The 17051-nt window shown below is 38.9% G+C and overlaps 2 protein-coding genes across 5 annotated transcripts; one reads left to right on the plus strand and one right to left on the minus strand.

Annotated features, from left to right (window-relative positions):
* The first annotated feature begins 208 nt into the window (after positions 1-208).
* Positions 209-12208, plus strand: RINT1 (RAD50 interactor 1). Of its 4 annotated transcripts, XM_075741424.1 has the most exons (15): positions 281-692; positions 1263-1368; positions 1777-1962; positions 2112-2353; positions 2522-2695; positions 2773-2922; positions 4061-4217; positions 6030-6140; positions 6337-6562; positions 7161-7298; positions 8040-8239; positions 9486-9700; positions 10362-10542; positions 10632-10750; positions 11977-12208. In XM_075741424.1, the coding sequence occupies exons 3-15, from the start codon at positions 1786-1788 to the stop codon at positions 12188-12190; spliced, it is 2304 nt and encodes a 767-aa protein (XP_075597539.1). In that variant the 5' UTR covers positions 281-692; positions 1263-1368; positions 1777-1785; the 3' UTR covers positions 12191-12208. The 4 variants fall into 4 exon arrangements, with proteins under 4 accessions (XP_075597315.1, XP_075597539.1, XP_075597467.1 ...); XM_075741200.1 differs by lacking the exon at positions 1263-1368 and having other exon boundaries at positions 209-692; positions 1775-1962; XM_075741352.1 differs by lacking the exon at positions 1263-1368 and having other exon boundaries at positions 281-696; positions 1775-1962.
* A 676-nt stretch (positions 12209-12884) lies between these two features.
* On the minus strand, positions 12885-15392 carry EFCAB10 (EF-hand calcium binding domain 10). Its single transcript, XM_075741523.1, has 4 exons — positions 14483-15392; positions 14131-14295; positions 13808-13892; positions 12885-13289 (listed from the first exon to the last, which is right to left on the minus strand). The coding sequence occupies exons 1-4, from the start codon at positions 14580-14582 to the stop codon at positions 13253-13255; spliced, it is 387 nt and encodes a 128-aa protein (XP_075597638.1). The 5' UTR covers positions 14583-15392; the 3' UTR covers positions 12885-13252.
* Positions 15393-17051: the final 1659 nt, after the last annotated feature.

Consider the following 17051-nt stretch of genomic DNA (forward strand, 5'->3'; position numbering starts at 1 on the left):
TTAGCTGCTCCTCCTGCCATTAGCAGCCCAGCCTTCCTAAAAGCGTGGCCCCCGACCCGCCCGGCGGCCCGGAGCTGTGCGAGGGCCGCAACACCGTGCTGACGCGGCCGAGTGCGCTGCCAGGAACGCGGGCCGGAGCTTGGCGCATGCGCGCTGCTGAGGGAGAGCAGCGGGGCCGCACCCCACGAGGCGGTTGCGGAAAGAGGGCGGGCAGTGCGCATGCGCCCGTGACCCGCCGCTCGCGGGGCTGTGGGCAGCTGACGCGGCGGGTGAGGGTGCCCCGGTCCTGTCAGCGGCTTCCCGGGGCCGTGGGTGCGTCCCCCGCCGCTGGGAGGGCGCTGAGGGGACCCGACCCAGCAGTTGTCCCTCCGGCGGGCGGAAGTCCAGTGGGTAGCGGCCGGCCGGCCGGGGGCAGCCCTGGCCTGCCTCGGCAGGCCCATACGAGCTCCGCTGCCTGCTCCCGCTCGCGGGGCCTTGCTGGGCGCCAGCCAGCCAGCGAGGAAAAGCGGCGCCTCGGGGCCAAAGCCCGGAGCGGGGGAAGAAGGGCTCGCCGAGGCGTTAGCGGCTGGCGGGGAAAGGGGCTGCTTGGTCGGCTGCCCTGGGCCGGGGGCGGCAGGGGGCCTCGCCCAGAGCCTGGCGGGACCCGCAAATTCTACTAATGCTCCTTGAAAAGACCTGGCTCTCTGGCGAAGGTGGGTGCAGAGCTGTGTGCTTTAGCAGGGAGATAGTTGGAGGATGCTCCCCGGTATCGTATTCCTCTCTCCTCCTGTATATCCTGATACTTTAGTAAGAAAAGAGTACCATTTGGTTAGTAGCCTTCTGCAGTGTTACTTGTTTTCATTGCCACAAACAGCATGTTGCTTTTTACTACTGTCTTTATTTGCTTCTTCCTTAGCAACACACTTGGTCTTCCAGTTTGTTCTTTCTGGTGCTCTATATTGCTTCTCTAGCTTTGGCTCATCACTTGCACCATTTTCTGACTCTTTCCTGTTGTCTGTTTAATAGGGTTTTTCACTTAATTAAAGCTTGTAGCAGATAAAGTGGAAGTGTGTAAATTTCATTTTTAAATGCTGTTTTGAAAGTGGTATTAAAAAGTTGAGAATTGAACTAGCCAAGTACTTGTCACTGTTGCCTTTTTTTGTTTCCCTGTACATGATCATCCTCTCAATTTCAAGTCCGGCTTTCTCTCGCTGCTGCCAAATGTGTGGATCAGCAAGTGCCTCTTCTGTTACACTGTGTTAGTTTTCTTTTAAATACTTCAGTGATGCTTTTACTTTACAAATCATTGCAAAACCTGAGTGGATACTTTGCTAGTAATAAGTCAGTCATCAATCAATATCTCTGAAACATCCTAAACTGTGTGAAAAGGTAAAGTGGAACATTATCTACCTTTGTATTTTACAAAAAATGTTTTTCCAGTACTTTTCATTAAGTTTCCTGTATTACATATGTAGAAACCACATATATATTGAACTATTTTTAATAAAATTAACAGTTTTGGGGAAGGAAGAAATTAACAGGTATATTTCTCTTCAATAATTAATGTATGATAAATCACCAGCTGGATGTATAAGCCAGGTTTTAGCATATCAAGTAAGGCGTATGCCAGCAAATTGTCTCACTTAAAGCAGTATATTTACTGAACGTCTTATTTAAGTTTCAATTTAAATTGAACTGCCCAGCTTTTCATGGAGTTTTCTGTCCTCAATAGATCAATAGTTGTTTGTGCTGTCTTAGCGGTGACTAATTAGAAATTGTATAATCAGTATTGCAGAGAAAGAAAACATGACAACCGTTGCTGCTAGAAAGAAAGAAGTCACTAGAGATCTAGATCATTGTGATATCCCATACTATGTTTCTGAATTTGTGGAAAGAGAAGTTGGAAATGACTATGATTCTCTGAGGAAGCTAGACAACCTTATTGATAAGCTATCTGAAAATAAAAAGCAGTTAGAAGAACAGGTAAGCATTTTTTCCATCTTCTGAATATGCTTTATGACTGATTAAGTATATTTAACTAAAATAAAGCAATTTATTAAGATCTCAAATGGTACTACTCTACTTAGTACAGTGTTTTTTCTGTCAGATTTAATACTTTTCTGTGAATGTAGGTACTTACAGTTTCATCAGAAGTCCCTAAAAGAATTCAGAATGCCTTAAAGAATGCAGAAGATTCTAAGAAGTCTCTGAGTCGGCTTCTAGAGGAAGAAGCTCTTCTATCTGATTCAATCAGTAGCCACTTACTGAAAGCTCAGCCATGGATGGAGGATCTTGATGTACTGATTAGTCAAGTAGAAGAGATTGAACGACACCTGTCCTATCTTAAATGGATTTCACGAATAGAAGAGTTAAGGTAAAATTTGAGTACTGCATGTGTGCTCTGAGACTGGTAACCTAGTTTGTCTTGTCACTAAAATATTTTAGATTTGAAAAAGTTTTATCTTCATTTTTCAATATACAAATGATTCTTTTCTAATATCTTTAGTGAATTTTTGACCTTGACTTTTCTTGTATTTTATAGTGACAGCATTCAGCAATATTTGATGACCAACAATGTTCCAGAGGCAGCCAGTACTCTGGCATTCATGGCAGAACTGGATATTAAACTTCAGGAGTCATCTTGTTCTCATCTTCTTGCTTTTGTGAGATCCACTGTTAAATTCTGGCATAAAATTCTTAAGGACAAATTGTCAAGGTAAGAGATGTACTGTCACTCCCTCGTCTTTCTGTTACAGTGTAAGTTTGTGTTAAAGTGCTTACTTTGTGTTGCAGTGACTTTGAAGAGGTACTAACCCAGCTCCGCTGGCCGTTCGTGGGGCCACCACAGTCTCAGGCATTTGGCCTTGCTGCACCAGCGATTGCTGCTGATGTATACAACAATTTGGAGATGTTGTTTTGTCAGCTCCTGAAACTGCAAACCTCGTATCCTTTTAAATAGTTGCGATGGTTTTTAGTACAAATAATACATGTCAGAGATGCACATTCTCAAGGAGAATTTTTAAGATTTTGTTCTCCCTAAAGATAGAAGATACTTTGAATTTATGTTACTTTGTATTAACGGTAGATTTTTTTTTTTTCTTTAGAAAGTGCCAGGTGCCAAAATTGTTCTTTTGGCAGTAACAACATTGTAACTACAAGTCATCACATCTAGTGATCTCGTGGTAGCTGACAGTTAAGGTTTCATGAGGGTGAGGCCTTACACGCTTCAGCAAGATTACCCATGTTAATAAAAAAATGATGATGTATATTTTATTTTACATAGTATGCTTTTCTTTTCATAGTCATCTTTGAAATCAGCCTTAATCGTTTTAGTGTGTCCCATCCCAGAAGGAAAAGAGGGAAGACTAAAGATACATGTCTCAGAAGGAGACTTTGCAAAAAGGGGAGACTGCAGAAGGATTTTCATTGTGCAGTGATAGTAGTCTGCCTTTGAGGTTAATCAGAAGGCACTGCTGCTTGTGTTGTTCCTTTTTTTGTGAATTAAGTAAAGCACAGCAAAAGCTCAACCAAGCAATTTTTCCTGGAGTGATTGTGGCTGCTTTTTTTTTTTTTAAAAATCACGGAGTGGGAACATGTAAGGCCATTCTACATAGCCCTGAGTCACTAACAATTTTGGTCTGGCAGACTGGGTCACTTAAATACCTTACATGAAAATGGGAAATCATGTACTACGTTTATTAATCTCATTAGTCTTTCATCCTCCTTTAACAAATATGAATAATTGTGTCTCTTGGATAGTCCCTGTGATTGGTACTGATAATGGTGGTTTGCTGTGTTCTTTTTTTTTTAATTCTATGAGTTTTTGAAGTCAAACTGACTTAAGTGACTTGTATTGTTCATTGAATAAATAATCTTTAGCAGCCTGAGTTCTATTATAATATTATAAAAGCTGAAATATTTTGAGTATCTTTCATATTTGAGGAATTGTATTAGTTGCATAATACTGCCTTCAGCTATTGAGGTAGAACTAAGAACTGTTCATTTTTATAAACCCATTCTATTGAAATGATGATGTTGGGAGAATTCAATACTTAAATTGGTCCTTGACTGTCAAACTTAGAGATGAACTGTTAACCAAACCTAAACAATTGCCAGAAAAGTACTCTTTACCCCCATCACCACCCATTATCCTTCCAATACAGATCATGCTGAATCCTCTTCAGAAAAGATTCAAATATCATTTCACTGGAAATAAACAAACTAATGTTTTAAACAAGGTATGGGAGAAAGCAATTTGATTTTTTTTTTTATGGCTTTGTTAAGCAACAGATAGATTGTTGTATTTAAATTGTATAGCTTTAACATTTTCCTTTCTGAAATTAAGATTCTTCAAAACTGTGTAGTTCTTGTGCCTACTGAAGTGTGGACAGACAAGATAGCACTTGGAGACCTTTCAGAGGCACACACATTTTCTCTGGGCCAGGCAATATTTCTCCCTTACCCAGATCCTTTAGAAAGCATTAATACAATCTTAGATTGACTCTCGTCATTTCAGAAGCTTCAATTAATTTCCTCTGTCTCCTTGCAAACTGTTTTGCACTGTTCCTTATTGTTTGAGCTCAAAGGCTGTACAAAGCTGTGACTTTGATTTTTGGCATTGTCTTTTGTTACCGTCGTGTAACTGAAAATGTTGGATTCTGCTGTTAGTATATAAAATGTGATTAGTTTAAAGGCACTGTTATATAATTAGTTTTCCAGGTTACACTTTTTTGTTGTCATACAACAAAAGATGTCCAGTTTACTAGTTGGAAACTCACTTTTTGTATGAATTATCTTCGAAGACTGAGGATTTTTGTTTGAGAATTATCACTGGAACAGGTTTCAATGTGTTAATGCTGCTATAATGTATCTGCAGCAGAGTTTGAGAGCTGTTTTGTAACAGTTTAGTTGCACAAGTCTTTGTGCTTGTGTTGACAATCTTGGGTAAATGTATTTGCAATCTTGATAGTTGCTACTACAGTGCTTTTTAAAATAACGTTACGTGTGTTAGTGGGGAAGAGATATTTTAGCCATAAATGAAATTATTTCATAAGCAAATGTGAAAATTATGTTCAAGAGATGAAACTTGTGAACAACTATTTTTCTAAAAGAGTCATGAAGAAAAATGTACAGGTAATCTAGTAGCAGATCAGAAAGATAGTCCCATAGGGCCTTGCTCAAATTTGTGGGTTTTTTTTTGTTGTTGTTGGTTTTGTTTGTGTTTTTTAACAACAACTTGCATAATAGAATAAAGAAAACACTAATGTAAAATATTTTAAAGACATCAACCTGGAAGGGATTACAAGTACTTCAGAGAACAGGGTCAGAGTTTACAATGATCTTGGCAAGTTGGGGAAAGAGTGTCAAAAAAAAATAAAAAAAAATCAGTAGACTAGTTAAAATTAATACAGAAGTAGTGAGAAACAGACACGCAAAACTGCAGTTCAACAGAAGTTTCTTCAGCTATTGGGAGTGAGAAGGACAGGAACGGCTTCCTCCTGCACTAACACTGAAAGAAGTGTTCATCAAAAACTACAGCCCATATTTTTATGTGTGGAAACTAAAAAAGCTTAAAGGCATTGTAACGTGAAATGGAAAGGTGATAGATTCCCCACTTTCAGTGTGGGTTGAGGTTGGCTACAATGACAGTAAGAACGGAGCTCCTGGGAAGAGTTTTCTCAGGAGTGCATCCTTTTTGCTATACCAAGAAATAAAGAGCAGACAGAACAAGAGGAAGTGCACGAAACAGAAAAGAGGACCTCATGAGTGAGAAAGTAGTAGAGAAGGGGGAGATAAAAATGGAGCTTTTGCTTGAGAAGAAATGTATTAATTAATGCATTTAAGACAATTCAAATCCAGAAATACTTCTCTGATACTGCTTTTATGAAAATCAAAACTAAGTAAAACATGGTGAAAGACTTGTGTGATCTGAGATGAAGAGAAGGCAGGGGAAGAGACTGGTAATTTTTAGAAGTTTGTCTTAAAGTATTAGTAGCACTTGAATAAATGTTTGGATGCATTTAATATTTTCTTTTCCTTTTTTAAATAAGCCTGAGTGGTATTTAACACAAGTACTTATGTGGATTGGAAATCATGCAAAGTTCCTTGATGACAAAATCCAGCCAATACTGGACAAGGCAGGATCTTCAGTGAATGCCGGGGTAAGCACTTCCGTGGCTTTATGTATGTGGATATGTACGTCAACTTCTGAGAGATATTTGTGTAAGCCCACTTCCACTGATTTCACTAAGTACATGGTGAGACTTAACTCAGTCTAGTAGCAGTTTGTTATGTACATGTTTGCACATGTTAATACTTCCTGTATCTGACATTTTATTCACCTTTTTCTTTTAAAAGCTTGAATTCTCTCGTGCTCTAGTAATGCTGATTTTGGAGAAGCTGGCTGTTGATATTCCATGCCTGTTGTATGATGATACGCTCTTTTGCCACCTTGTCGATGAGGTACTTCTATTTGAGAGAGAGTTATACAGCGTTCATGGTTATCTCAGCAGCTTTCCCAGTTGCATGCATATTCTGTCAGAAGAATCCTGCTTCCAAAGGTGGCTAACAGTGGAAAAAAAATGTAAGACTTCCAGTGAATTTTGTTGGCCTTTATATTGCACAATCAGAAAGTATGTTTATACTTACACAAATAGCCTCCTCAAAGAGGATAAGTCACTTGGACAGGGCTAATACATAAGACGTACATATTTTTAGACTCTGATTATTTTGACTAAAAATCGGTTAGACTCTAATAGTGCTTTTGTAGTTTGTAGGACTCTTTGCCCCTAAACTGTATGGAATCCAGTGGGCTTGTTTTTAGATAAATGTTATATTTGTGTGCAGACAAGGATGGACTTTAAATTGAAATAGGGGAAGGGTGTTAACTTTTGAGAAATGGAGAGGTAATATATTGGAAAGGAGCAAGCCAACTATTAAAAAAACCAAAACCAAACCCCAAATCAACTCTGACATAGCTGTTAACAATGTTGCATGTGCAGATACTTTGAAGCTGATTTTGTATGAAGCCAGTCATCAGTAATTTTTGTAACCTGAAAATGTAACATTTAACTTACTAGAGATAAGGCCTTCATGTTTATGTATTTTAGAAGGGTTTTGTTAGGGTTTTTTTTTTTAAATTATTTAAAACTTAAACAATTTACAAGTTTTGTGCACCTCAGTTGCTCTTCAGAAAATGGACTCTATGCTTTCATCAGAGGCTGCATGGATATCGCAATACAAAGATATCACTGATGTAGATGAAATGAAAGTCCCAGACTGCGCTGAAACTTTTATGACTCTGTTGTTAGTAATAACAGGTAATTATTAATCTATGGGCATTGCTCTTGTTTGTAATGAATAGTAAAAAAACTTCAGCTAACAGATTTCTTTACTAAATATCCATTGTCAGTAGTAGTCGCCAAATAATGTTGCAATGTTGTGATGTTTGCAATTTAATAAAAGCTTTCCTTTATTATTTCCTTTAGTATTTTGGACACTAACTCAAGCATGAATAATCTTGAGCTAGTGACATGTTTACAAAATAATTTTAAAATACATTTGATATTTAGCATATTAAAACTTGTTCATACTTGAGAGAATATAATTTGTTACAATGCAGTAATAAAAAAAATCCTACTATTCCTTTTGAATCTGTGACAATTTAGAAGTTTGTAAGTAACATCTGCTTTCTTGGAACAGAACATAAGACCAAGTAAGTTTTCGGAGACACTTAATTGCATATTCAATGGCTTTATCTTATCTGTGAGTTCGCTTTAGGGGCCACACTAGGATGGTGTGGTATAATCACGTACTGCTTCAAGTATTAGAATACAAAATGCCAGTGGAATCAGGATGGGGAAGAATGTCGTTTCTTTACGTGTTTAGCTTTGGTATTGAGTAGCTCCCCTGAAATCATTAAAATATGTCAGCTGTTTTAAATACTATATGATGTTCTCCTAAGCATATAGTTGTGTAGCAAGATGACAGTAATGTTTCTTTTTGAAAAGTTTTTATTGAGCGTTGGAAAACCTAAAAACACTTTATTAATGTCTTTCCAGACAGGTACAAGAATCTTCCAACAGCTTCCAGAAAACTACAGTTCCTGGGCCTACAGAAGGAGTTAGTTGATGATTTCAGGATACGATTAACTCAAGTAATGAAGGAAGAGACTAGAGCTTCCTTAGGATTCCGATACTGTGCAATCCTTAATGCTGTTAACTATATAGCAACAGTGTTGGCAGACTGGGCTGACAATGTGGTAAGTAATTATTTTACTTTAAAACAAAATTTAAAAAATGGACTTTGGATGTTTGTTTCATAACAAACATTTTCTTTTCCGCACTTTATCTAAGTGTATTCAGAAGAATTAATTACTGAAAAAATACAATGAGATGTAAATTCAGATTTAACAAAACATGTATAAATGAGGACAGATTATTGTTTGAGATCTAAGCTGTATCAATTATAAACTTTCTAGGGAAATACAAAGAGAGCCTGGGGAATGGAATACTTTGAACAGACAAAAAAAGTAGTCTCCTTTACATGCTTTGTATTGTAAAAAAATCAGTGAGTTGATTTTGGAGTTCTCTGAGCCAGTGTTAACAGCATTGATGTTGAAGTGCGTGCAGTAGCCTATGCACGACGCTTGAACTACCCCTGTGACAGGTGAGCTTAAATGGATTCAGCGTGGGTATCTCTGTTCCAACACAGTTTAGGAGTTGCTCAGAAAAGCCACTCACTGCTAACTCGGAATTGGGAATTAATTGTTTTGCTCTATAATAGCCTGCTGGCAGCATGGCTATTCCATAGCATGTCAGCTTTTCTATGGTTATTGGTACAAAAGGTCAAAAAAACTGTTATGTGAAAGTGTGTGGAAATAAGTATTGTATGTGAGAGGGGCAGCCTCCAAATTCTTTTTGTCTTCACAGGGAACTGTGGCTCTAGCAGAGGATAATCTTGACTTGATAGGACAGCAGCCTTCATGTTGAATAGCTGCATCTGCTTAAAACCAAAACCAACAAGTTGTTACTACTATGTCACATTAAACTTGATCCCTTTTCTTGCTGTTGTCAGTGCAGCAAATTTATGATTTAATGAATGTAATTTCTAAAACAAATTACAATAAAAGATTCTCGTTCACTTTTGCAAACATTAAAAAGGTCAAAATCAGGGGTTTTTTAGGCATTGTGCTGTCAATCTTAAAGTATCTTTTTAGTATTTCTCTAGATCTATTCCCATTACCTATCTGCTGTTGTATCTGAAACCTGTATCAGTTCCATCACTAGGATTAAACCACCGTGGTTTGTGGGTTTTTTTTTTTTCCCCACACTAAATCAAGACCACAGGGAAAGATAAGAAAATGTTTTTAAAATCTTAAAATTTTAAGTTTATAAATGCGTCGGGAGAGTTTTTTCTAGAACTGTGCCTATTAAAGTACCAATGAAAAGTTCAAATGGTAAGATTATTTTTTTTTGTACTATTCCTATCTGGTTTTGTTTCTCCAGTTCTTCTTGCAGCTGCAGCAGGCCGAACTGGAGGTTCGTGCAGAAAGTAATGCTGTCAGTAAACTACAGCTAGGGCAGCTGGCTTCGATGGAGAGTTCTGTCTTTGATGAAATGATTAACCTCCTGGAACGCCTGAAGCACGACATGCTGACTCGTCAAGTAGATCATGTCTTCAGAGAGGTCAAAGATGCTGCAAAGCTGTACAAAAAAGAAAGGTGATTCAATCTGTTTACTCTCTTCTCATATTACAATATTATTTCCTGATAAAAATATTGAATTAAATAAAGGCAGGAATAGCTAATAGGCAAAATTATTTTCCTGAATAGGAATGGCGCAGGGTAGTAAGTTTTGGAAAATTCTCTTAACACTTACATCAAGACTGTTTTAATGCTATGCATTCTAAAGTAGTTCCACAATTTGTTGGTGTGTTGTCTTAAAAACCCTCGGAAGAATTCTGGATCGGTCACTCCAGTTTGGACAAGAATTATTTTCTTCATAGTAGTATTAAAGAGCTAAGACAAAATGGCCTGTAATGACTGTTCTGTCTTTGCAGACTCCTAGGGCTTCTTGAATGTTTGCTCCTGAGTAGAATTGCTGAAGTACCTCATAAAAGGAATACAACTCCTCAATGATTTTCTAGATTAGATGGGGTTTCTTTGGATGGCACGATTGGAGATTTATAAGTAAAGCATGAGTTTAGTATTAACTGAAATTTAAACATAGCATTAGACTGATTACTTCTAGATTTGAAATGGGAAAGAACTCTCTCTGAACCATTGAAAATGGGTAAGATTTTTTTTAAGGATAATTTTAACTTCAGTTGCTGTAATATGAATAATTTCATTATAATGACTTCAGTGTGGTAATTTCTTTCAGGTGGTTATCTTTACCGTCTCAAGCAGAGCAAGCAGTAATGTCTTTATCGAGCACAGCTTGCCCAATGTTGCTGACCCTACGAGACCGCTTGCTACAACTAGAACAGCAACTCTGTCACTCACTGTTCAAAATTTTCTGGCAAATGCTTGCAGAGAAAGTGGATATATACATATATCAGGAAGTAGGTATCAGCAAAACATGACCTGTGCAATACAGTGTTAGGTATAAGTGGCTGGCCTAAACAGCAGATGCACTTCTTTGTGTTTGTAGATAATTATGGCAAATCATTTCAATGAAGGAGGAGCAGCACAACTCCAGTTTGACATGAGTAGAAATCTGTTCCCTTTATTTTCACACTACTGCAAGAGGCCAGAAAACTACTTCAAGCAGTAAGTCAGCAAACTTCTGATCTATTGGTATTTCAAAAGTGAATGTCCAGATGAATACATGTGTTTTACATACTACCAAGATTTTTTTCACAGTTAGTTTTGATCCACACTTGAAATATGTGGCTCATTTATGCTTCCAGTGTTTACAACTAGGAAACTTTTGATTCTGCAGCATGTACTCAGATAGCAACAGACTGTGGCATATGTTCTGGAGATTTTGTGCAGTCAGGATGTCCGAATAAATTAACTTATGGAAGGACTGTAAGTACCACAGACTTCTGAACCGAGGGCCAAAGAAACTACTCAAAGATAGAGTTACAACACAATAAACTTACTTTATTGTTAGAAGAAAGACTACTTTAAACTGTGTTCTTGCTCAGAATTGCCTTGCATAGCAGCCCAGTTGCTTTCATTGATGAGAAGAAGCTACCTGCTTTGTGGTTAGTCTTTTTTAAATAGTTCACAGTCTATAGAGTCCAACACTGAACTCCTCAGCTAATTGGGGCAGAAATCTTAGTATTATTAAATCAGTATGGAGCATAGCATTCAGTCTTCAACACTTGAAGACAAACATAATATATTGGCATTTTAAATTGGAATATTCACATAGCATCTTCAGGTTTAAGTGGGTTTTTTGAGCACATCACCTTCATAAAGGTGATTGATACATACGTATTATTCCAGCATAAGAGGACACAGATGCATAAAGGAACCGTAAAAAATAATGCATAATGGGTACATGGCTATCTGTCATATTTAGACTAAAAATAATGTAACGAAGACAGGGTATCTGTTTGCTCCCTAATGTTATTAATTAGGGAAAATGTTCAGATTCTAGCAACTGTCTGTTAAACTGTGCTCTTAAAATATACTGAATAAGAAGTTTCTAATTATTTTAGGGGGAAAATAGTTAGGGAAAGCTAGAGAGATTAAGTGGTAAATTCTATTCTGTATTTTTAATACTGGTGGAAGAACTGAAGAAGCAAAAGCCATGCTGAGCACTGGGAGGCAAAATGTTGATGCTTATGAAATACAGATACATAACAGAAAAGGCTCACAGTAAGAACAAATCCACTATTTCCCTTGATCTGAGCAGTACTTTTCAGTTCAATACTTCTGATCCTTTTCAGAAGTCCTTGGAGGTTTTTTTGTTAATCACTGTGTGCACAAAATTAAGTGATCTCATGTGTGTTTCTCATGTTAATCCATATAACTTGTTCCTCTAGCATAAAAGAAGCCTGCATTATCCTGAACCTGAATGTTGGCTCTGCCTTGCTTCTGAAGGATGTACTACAGTCAGCTTCAGAAAATGAAACGTTAAAGCCAAACCAGCCATCTCCAACAGCAGCACTGAATGAACTTGGAGTTTATAAATTAGCTCAAAAGGATGTTGAGATTCTTCTCAATTTGAGAGCTAGTTGGCCAAATACAGGAAAATAAAGACTTCTTCAGAAATGATTAATAACTTGGTCTAGATTACCTATTTCAAACAAAAGCAAAGCAAATATGTTGTAATACACCTGGGTTCTTTTTTCAATATTGTATGCTGAACCACTGGTTTAATCTAACCTTATGCCTTCTTGTATACAATTTAAAAAAATAATAGAAAATGCTACAGCCTTGGTTTCAAAGTGCGCAGATCTTACTTTCCATAACTACCTTGGCATTGCGTTTAAAGCTAAAACTGTCTTCATCTCTAATGACTATGTCGCGTGGTGTAACATAATTTGGAGGAATACAGAGTGTTTACAGTGTAAATACACCTCTGTATGATATGGACAACTCTTCCCTATGAACTGGTCCACCTTCACTTAAACATGGATGTTTTACATTTTTAAATCCCAGGTAAGGGATGTTCTCTATTAAAATGTGTATATACAGAACATGGAAGAAATGAAGGAATATGACCCTTTGGGTTTTCTTATTCATACTAATTCCATTTTTTTTCTTTGCTGTACCGGAGTCTCTCCTATTTTTTAAAGATTTCTCCTTAAAAATTGCATAAATACTGTGTTGTAAGTTTGAAAATAGCATTTTACTTGGAAGTGCTACATTTCTTTAATTGTGGACATTTGTCATAACTTGCTGAAGTTGGTCTTTCCTTTTAAAAAACACCACACCACAACTTTAAGAGTTGAGCTCTTTAAGTTAATTTATTCAATGGTAATGAGCCCACAAGTAATGCCCCCTTCCTGTAAGCTAGAAACTGAAGGAGGAAACTCCAAAACACTATTTTAGTGTAAAAGAGATCTCTATTTTTTTTTTTTTTTTAAAAACCCTATCTAATTGTATTAAGCAATTCTCAAAAGATACTTTTCTAGTGCCTGGTAAACATGAACAAGTTCTTGTCATTTGTCCTTTTCACTTGATTGCTCAAATGGCAGGGAACAGGGAATGAGAAAAAGAGAGTACTGCTTAAAATTGGCTCTCCACAGCTGACAAACCAGAAGAGTTGAGCAAGATGCCTATTTTTAATATATATATAGCAGGTCACTACTCAAACTAATACACAGCCCAGCTCTCCAGCATCTTTTTCTTCCTTAAAAAAAAAAAAATCTAGTTAGATAACAATGAGGATAACTAGTTCCAGTTACCTTTCAGTGATTACAACAGTTACCCAAAAATTGCCCATAGAACTGTACCTTGACCATGAGAAATGATTACAACTCTGAGCTGTTTCATCTACAGCTGTGTTACTACCCCTGGCAAAGATGACAACGCTGCATTACTATTTCACATTTCTAGATCAGTATTCGAACCCCTGGGCTACCTGATGCCTGTCTGTCTGACCTGAAGGGTAGGGAATCTGAGAGGCTGCTGTGAGGGGATCCTGGAACTGAGATGGTGGAGGAAAATGCCGAGTTTGGTTCAGGTTACAGCAAGCCAAGCAAGGTCAGGCTGTAACTGACCTTTTTAAATCTTGCAGCGCAAAGTAAAGGGGTTAAGCTTAAGCCAGCAAGTCCTTTAATTATATAGTTTTGTACATAAAAAATAAATCTTGGTAAAATACCTTTTGTGCGTATCCCTGCCCCCAAAACCCCTTTCAATTAAACTTACACTTCTTCCTTGAATACATCCAGTGTGATAGTCCCATCATCTCCAAAGTGCAAATCTTCAGTGCTCAGTCCCAAAGTTTTAAGAGCTAAAGTTAAGGAAAGACAATTTCCTATGCAAGCCTTGGAAAGACTGATTTAACATCTTAAAGTGACCTAGATACAAGAAAAGGTAAACACGTGTAACTTAAACATAGGTAACTTTTGCAACTTTCCAAGTTGCAGCTTGTGTATTGGCAGAAATGAGGATATTTTAAAAGTAAACATAAGCATATCTTTGAAACTACTTTAATAACAAATACGACCTGCTGTTCAGAAGAGACGCACCTTCTCTGTACTGTGCTGGTGTTATGTGGCCTTGGCCTACAACATCCAGCAACTCGAACATGGCGGCCAGGTTGGCCTCGTCCATCAGGTAAGGGTACTCCCCCTCTGCTCGTCTTCCAGCCTTCACCCTTTCCAGCACCTGGATCAGGAACTCACGTGGTCTTTCTGCAACGAAGTAAAATTGCCCACAGACGCGGGACAAGCAGCTAATGACCGAAGGCCACACAACCCCTTCCCTCTCCCAGCCCCATTCCCGCTCTGCTTTTCCCGGCGGGGGCGGCCCTACAGCTGCCCAGGCCGAGAAGAGGCGCCTTGCCCGGGCCTGCCCCGACCCCGGGTCGCGGTGCCTCACCGGGGCGGTGGTAGAGCACCAGCGCGGCGAGGCGGTGGAGCAGCTCGGGGATCCGATGGCGCTGCAGGTAGTCGCGGCTTTGCTGCTCGCCCGCCGCCATCCCGCGTTGCCTGGAGACCGCGGCCGCGTGCTCCGGCCGTTAACTGGCTCCGCCCCGCCGAGAGGCTGCGTGAGGCGAGGACGGCGGGGCGGCCTCCGGGAGCCGGGCGGAGAGCGGAGGTGAGCGGGGAGGGCGGCGGCAGGAGCTGTTCGTCACGGAGGAGGAGGAGGAGCGGCCTCAAGGAAGACACCGCGGCAAGCAAACGGCCGCGGGAGCTCGGCAGGAGGAGAGTAACGGCTCGCCAGAGCTGGCGGGGTGCTCCTTCAGTCAGCTCAGCTCAGGGCGTCGGGCGGAGTAAATCGGCTTACCGAGACTTGAGTGACTGCGCAGCCCCTGCTTCAGTGGGTAGAAAGTGGGAAGCAAAAGTTAATTTGCCTAGATGTCATCGCGTTAGCACTAGAACAGAAAAATCATTGCTTCCAGCCAAGTCATTAGTTTGTACCGCAGTTGCATTAATTCAGGGAGAAGTCAAATTACACGCTATTGTTTTTAACATTTATGCAAGTCGTCTCAATTTCGGCCACATGCATCCTGCCATATGCGGTAATGCAGTCTACACCTTTGGGTTTTTCCCCATACACGGCCCACTACCTGGACTCCCTCGCCAAAGGAAAAGGTAAATCCTGGTGAATGCGGGAGGACTGCAAAGCGTTCACATGCCACCTAGTGGAACGGGGCAATGTGTGCTCAAAACTGGTGTGATGATACGCAAAATCAATGATTAGCAACTAAGAGTAAGGAAGGTTACAGTTTTAAATCGTTACTGAGGTTTGCAGCGTAGCCTGTGCAAACAGAGACAAGACATCAAAGAATCTTTTTTACTGTGCTATCCAAAGTGAGTAGGAGAAAGATAATAAGGTGTCCTACTTCTTAAGAAAAGAAAAAAAAAAAGAAAATTCAAACATAACCATCTGCCATCAAATAAAAATAGACAATGATAAATGAGCATATAGTAAAAACGGTATTCCTGTGAAAAGCCTAGCACTATCTATACTTAACTATTTACCAAAACACAAAAATCACATTAATAGAATTCCTTTTTTTTTTTTTTCCTAGAGAAAGAGTGTGAGAAAGGCAGCATCCAAAACTGCAGAGTTTGTACAGCCATGCTCTGTCCATATTCTTTAGTATTTTAAACTGATTATGCTACATGCTTCCAGTCTTAATTAGGGCTAGAGGAATTGTAGGTTCATAACAGTCACTTCCCTTGACAGTTACCTGGCAGAGATGGAAATCTCCTTTTCCTAAGGAATACGATTCATAGGTACTGAACCTATTCCTGCTATTTAACTTTTCTATGCCTTTCAATAGAGTTTGCAAAGTACTAGCAAAGTTTTTTTCCTAAAGAAGAGTGATGGGAGAGAGCGTAGATTGAAGTGTGAAGTACAAACAAGAGACTGAGCTGGCCAGCAGAGGAGAAATAAAGACATGGAAAATACTTTCTTGCAAATGAGAACTTAAGGATAGGAAGATTGACTGGAAAGGAAGGAGCAAATGAAAGACTGGAGAAAAAGGCAAGTCAGTGTTTGGGGCAGGCAAAACAGCATTTGGCAAAGGAGGTTTCTCCTTTAATGGTAACAAAGATAACCAGTGTGAAATACTTATGTCGAAGGCTGAAATTTTAAGAATAAACACAGGAATTACAGATTGAAGTGTGTTTCTCTGAGGAATGGTTCAAAAATCACTAAGCAAAGCAAACCACAATTTGATTTACAACTAGGAATAATTTTTTTAAAATTTTATTTCAGTGTTAAGAAAGCACACTTTATTTCCTTGAAAAAAATGTTCTGATAATGAATCATGTATTTATTATTCAAATAATAAACTATTATCTTCAGTTCATATGGTGACAATATCAGCTATTTATATGAGTCCCAAAAGTATGATAGCTTCAGGCAATTTGTGAGAAGCTGACATGGACTATTGTAAGAAAAATTTAACTTCTGGTCACTGAAAAAAACCAGGATTTGACAAACATCTGAAAGTTTTCTGGTTCTGTTACAGAGATGCTGCTAACTGAGTTTTAATCAGGAACTCAGGATCAAATCTATTTTCATGTGTTCAAAATGTTCTGATTGATTATTTAAAATTGAATTTGGTTGAAAGACTTAATACCTGTTGTGACAGGAACTGAGCCTTTTGCAGAGTATCATTAGTAACTTAAGCCTTTTATCTAATTACGTAGGACTAAATAGACTACTGGGAGTCTTAAGGGTTGTAATGAAGAGGACCAGGGACTGCAGGTCAGATATGAAGCTGGTTGCAGAACAAGAGTTTGTCTTGCTGAGGAAAAGAGGCAGGTGGACATGTTCTTCCAAATGGGAGTGTTAGAAAACTGAAGTCTAGGGCCATGGGAAGAGACAGGAGCAATAAGGGCTGGGAAAGATGCCTAGGTCTGCCATACACTCACTGTGAACACGCTGAGCAGCAGCTCCTTTAATGCTTTACCTGCCTCTGCTCCTCCTCACC

The sequence above is a fragment of the Balearica regulorum genome, chromosome 1 (assembly GCF_011004875.1).
Source record: "Balearica regulorum gibbericeps isolate bBalReg1 chromosome 1, bBalReg1.pri, whole genome shotgun sequence".
Classification (NCBI taxonomy): domain Eukaryota; kingdom Metazoa; phylum Chordata; class Aves; order Gruiformes; family Gruidae; genus Balearica; species Balearica regulorum.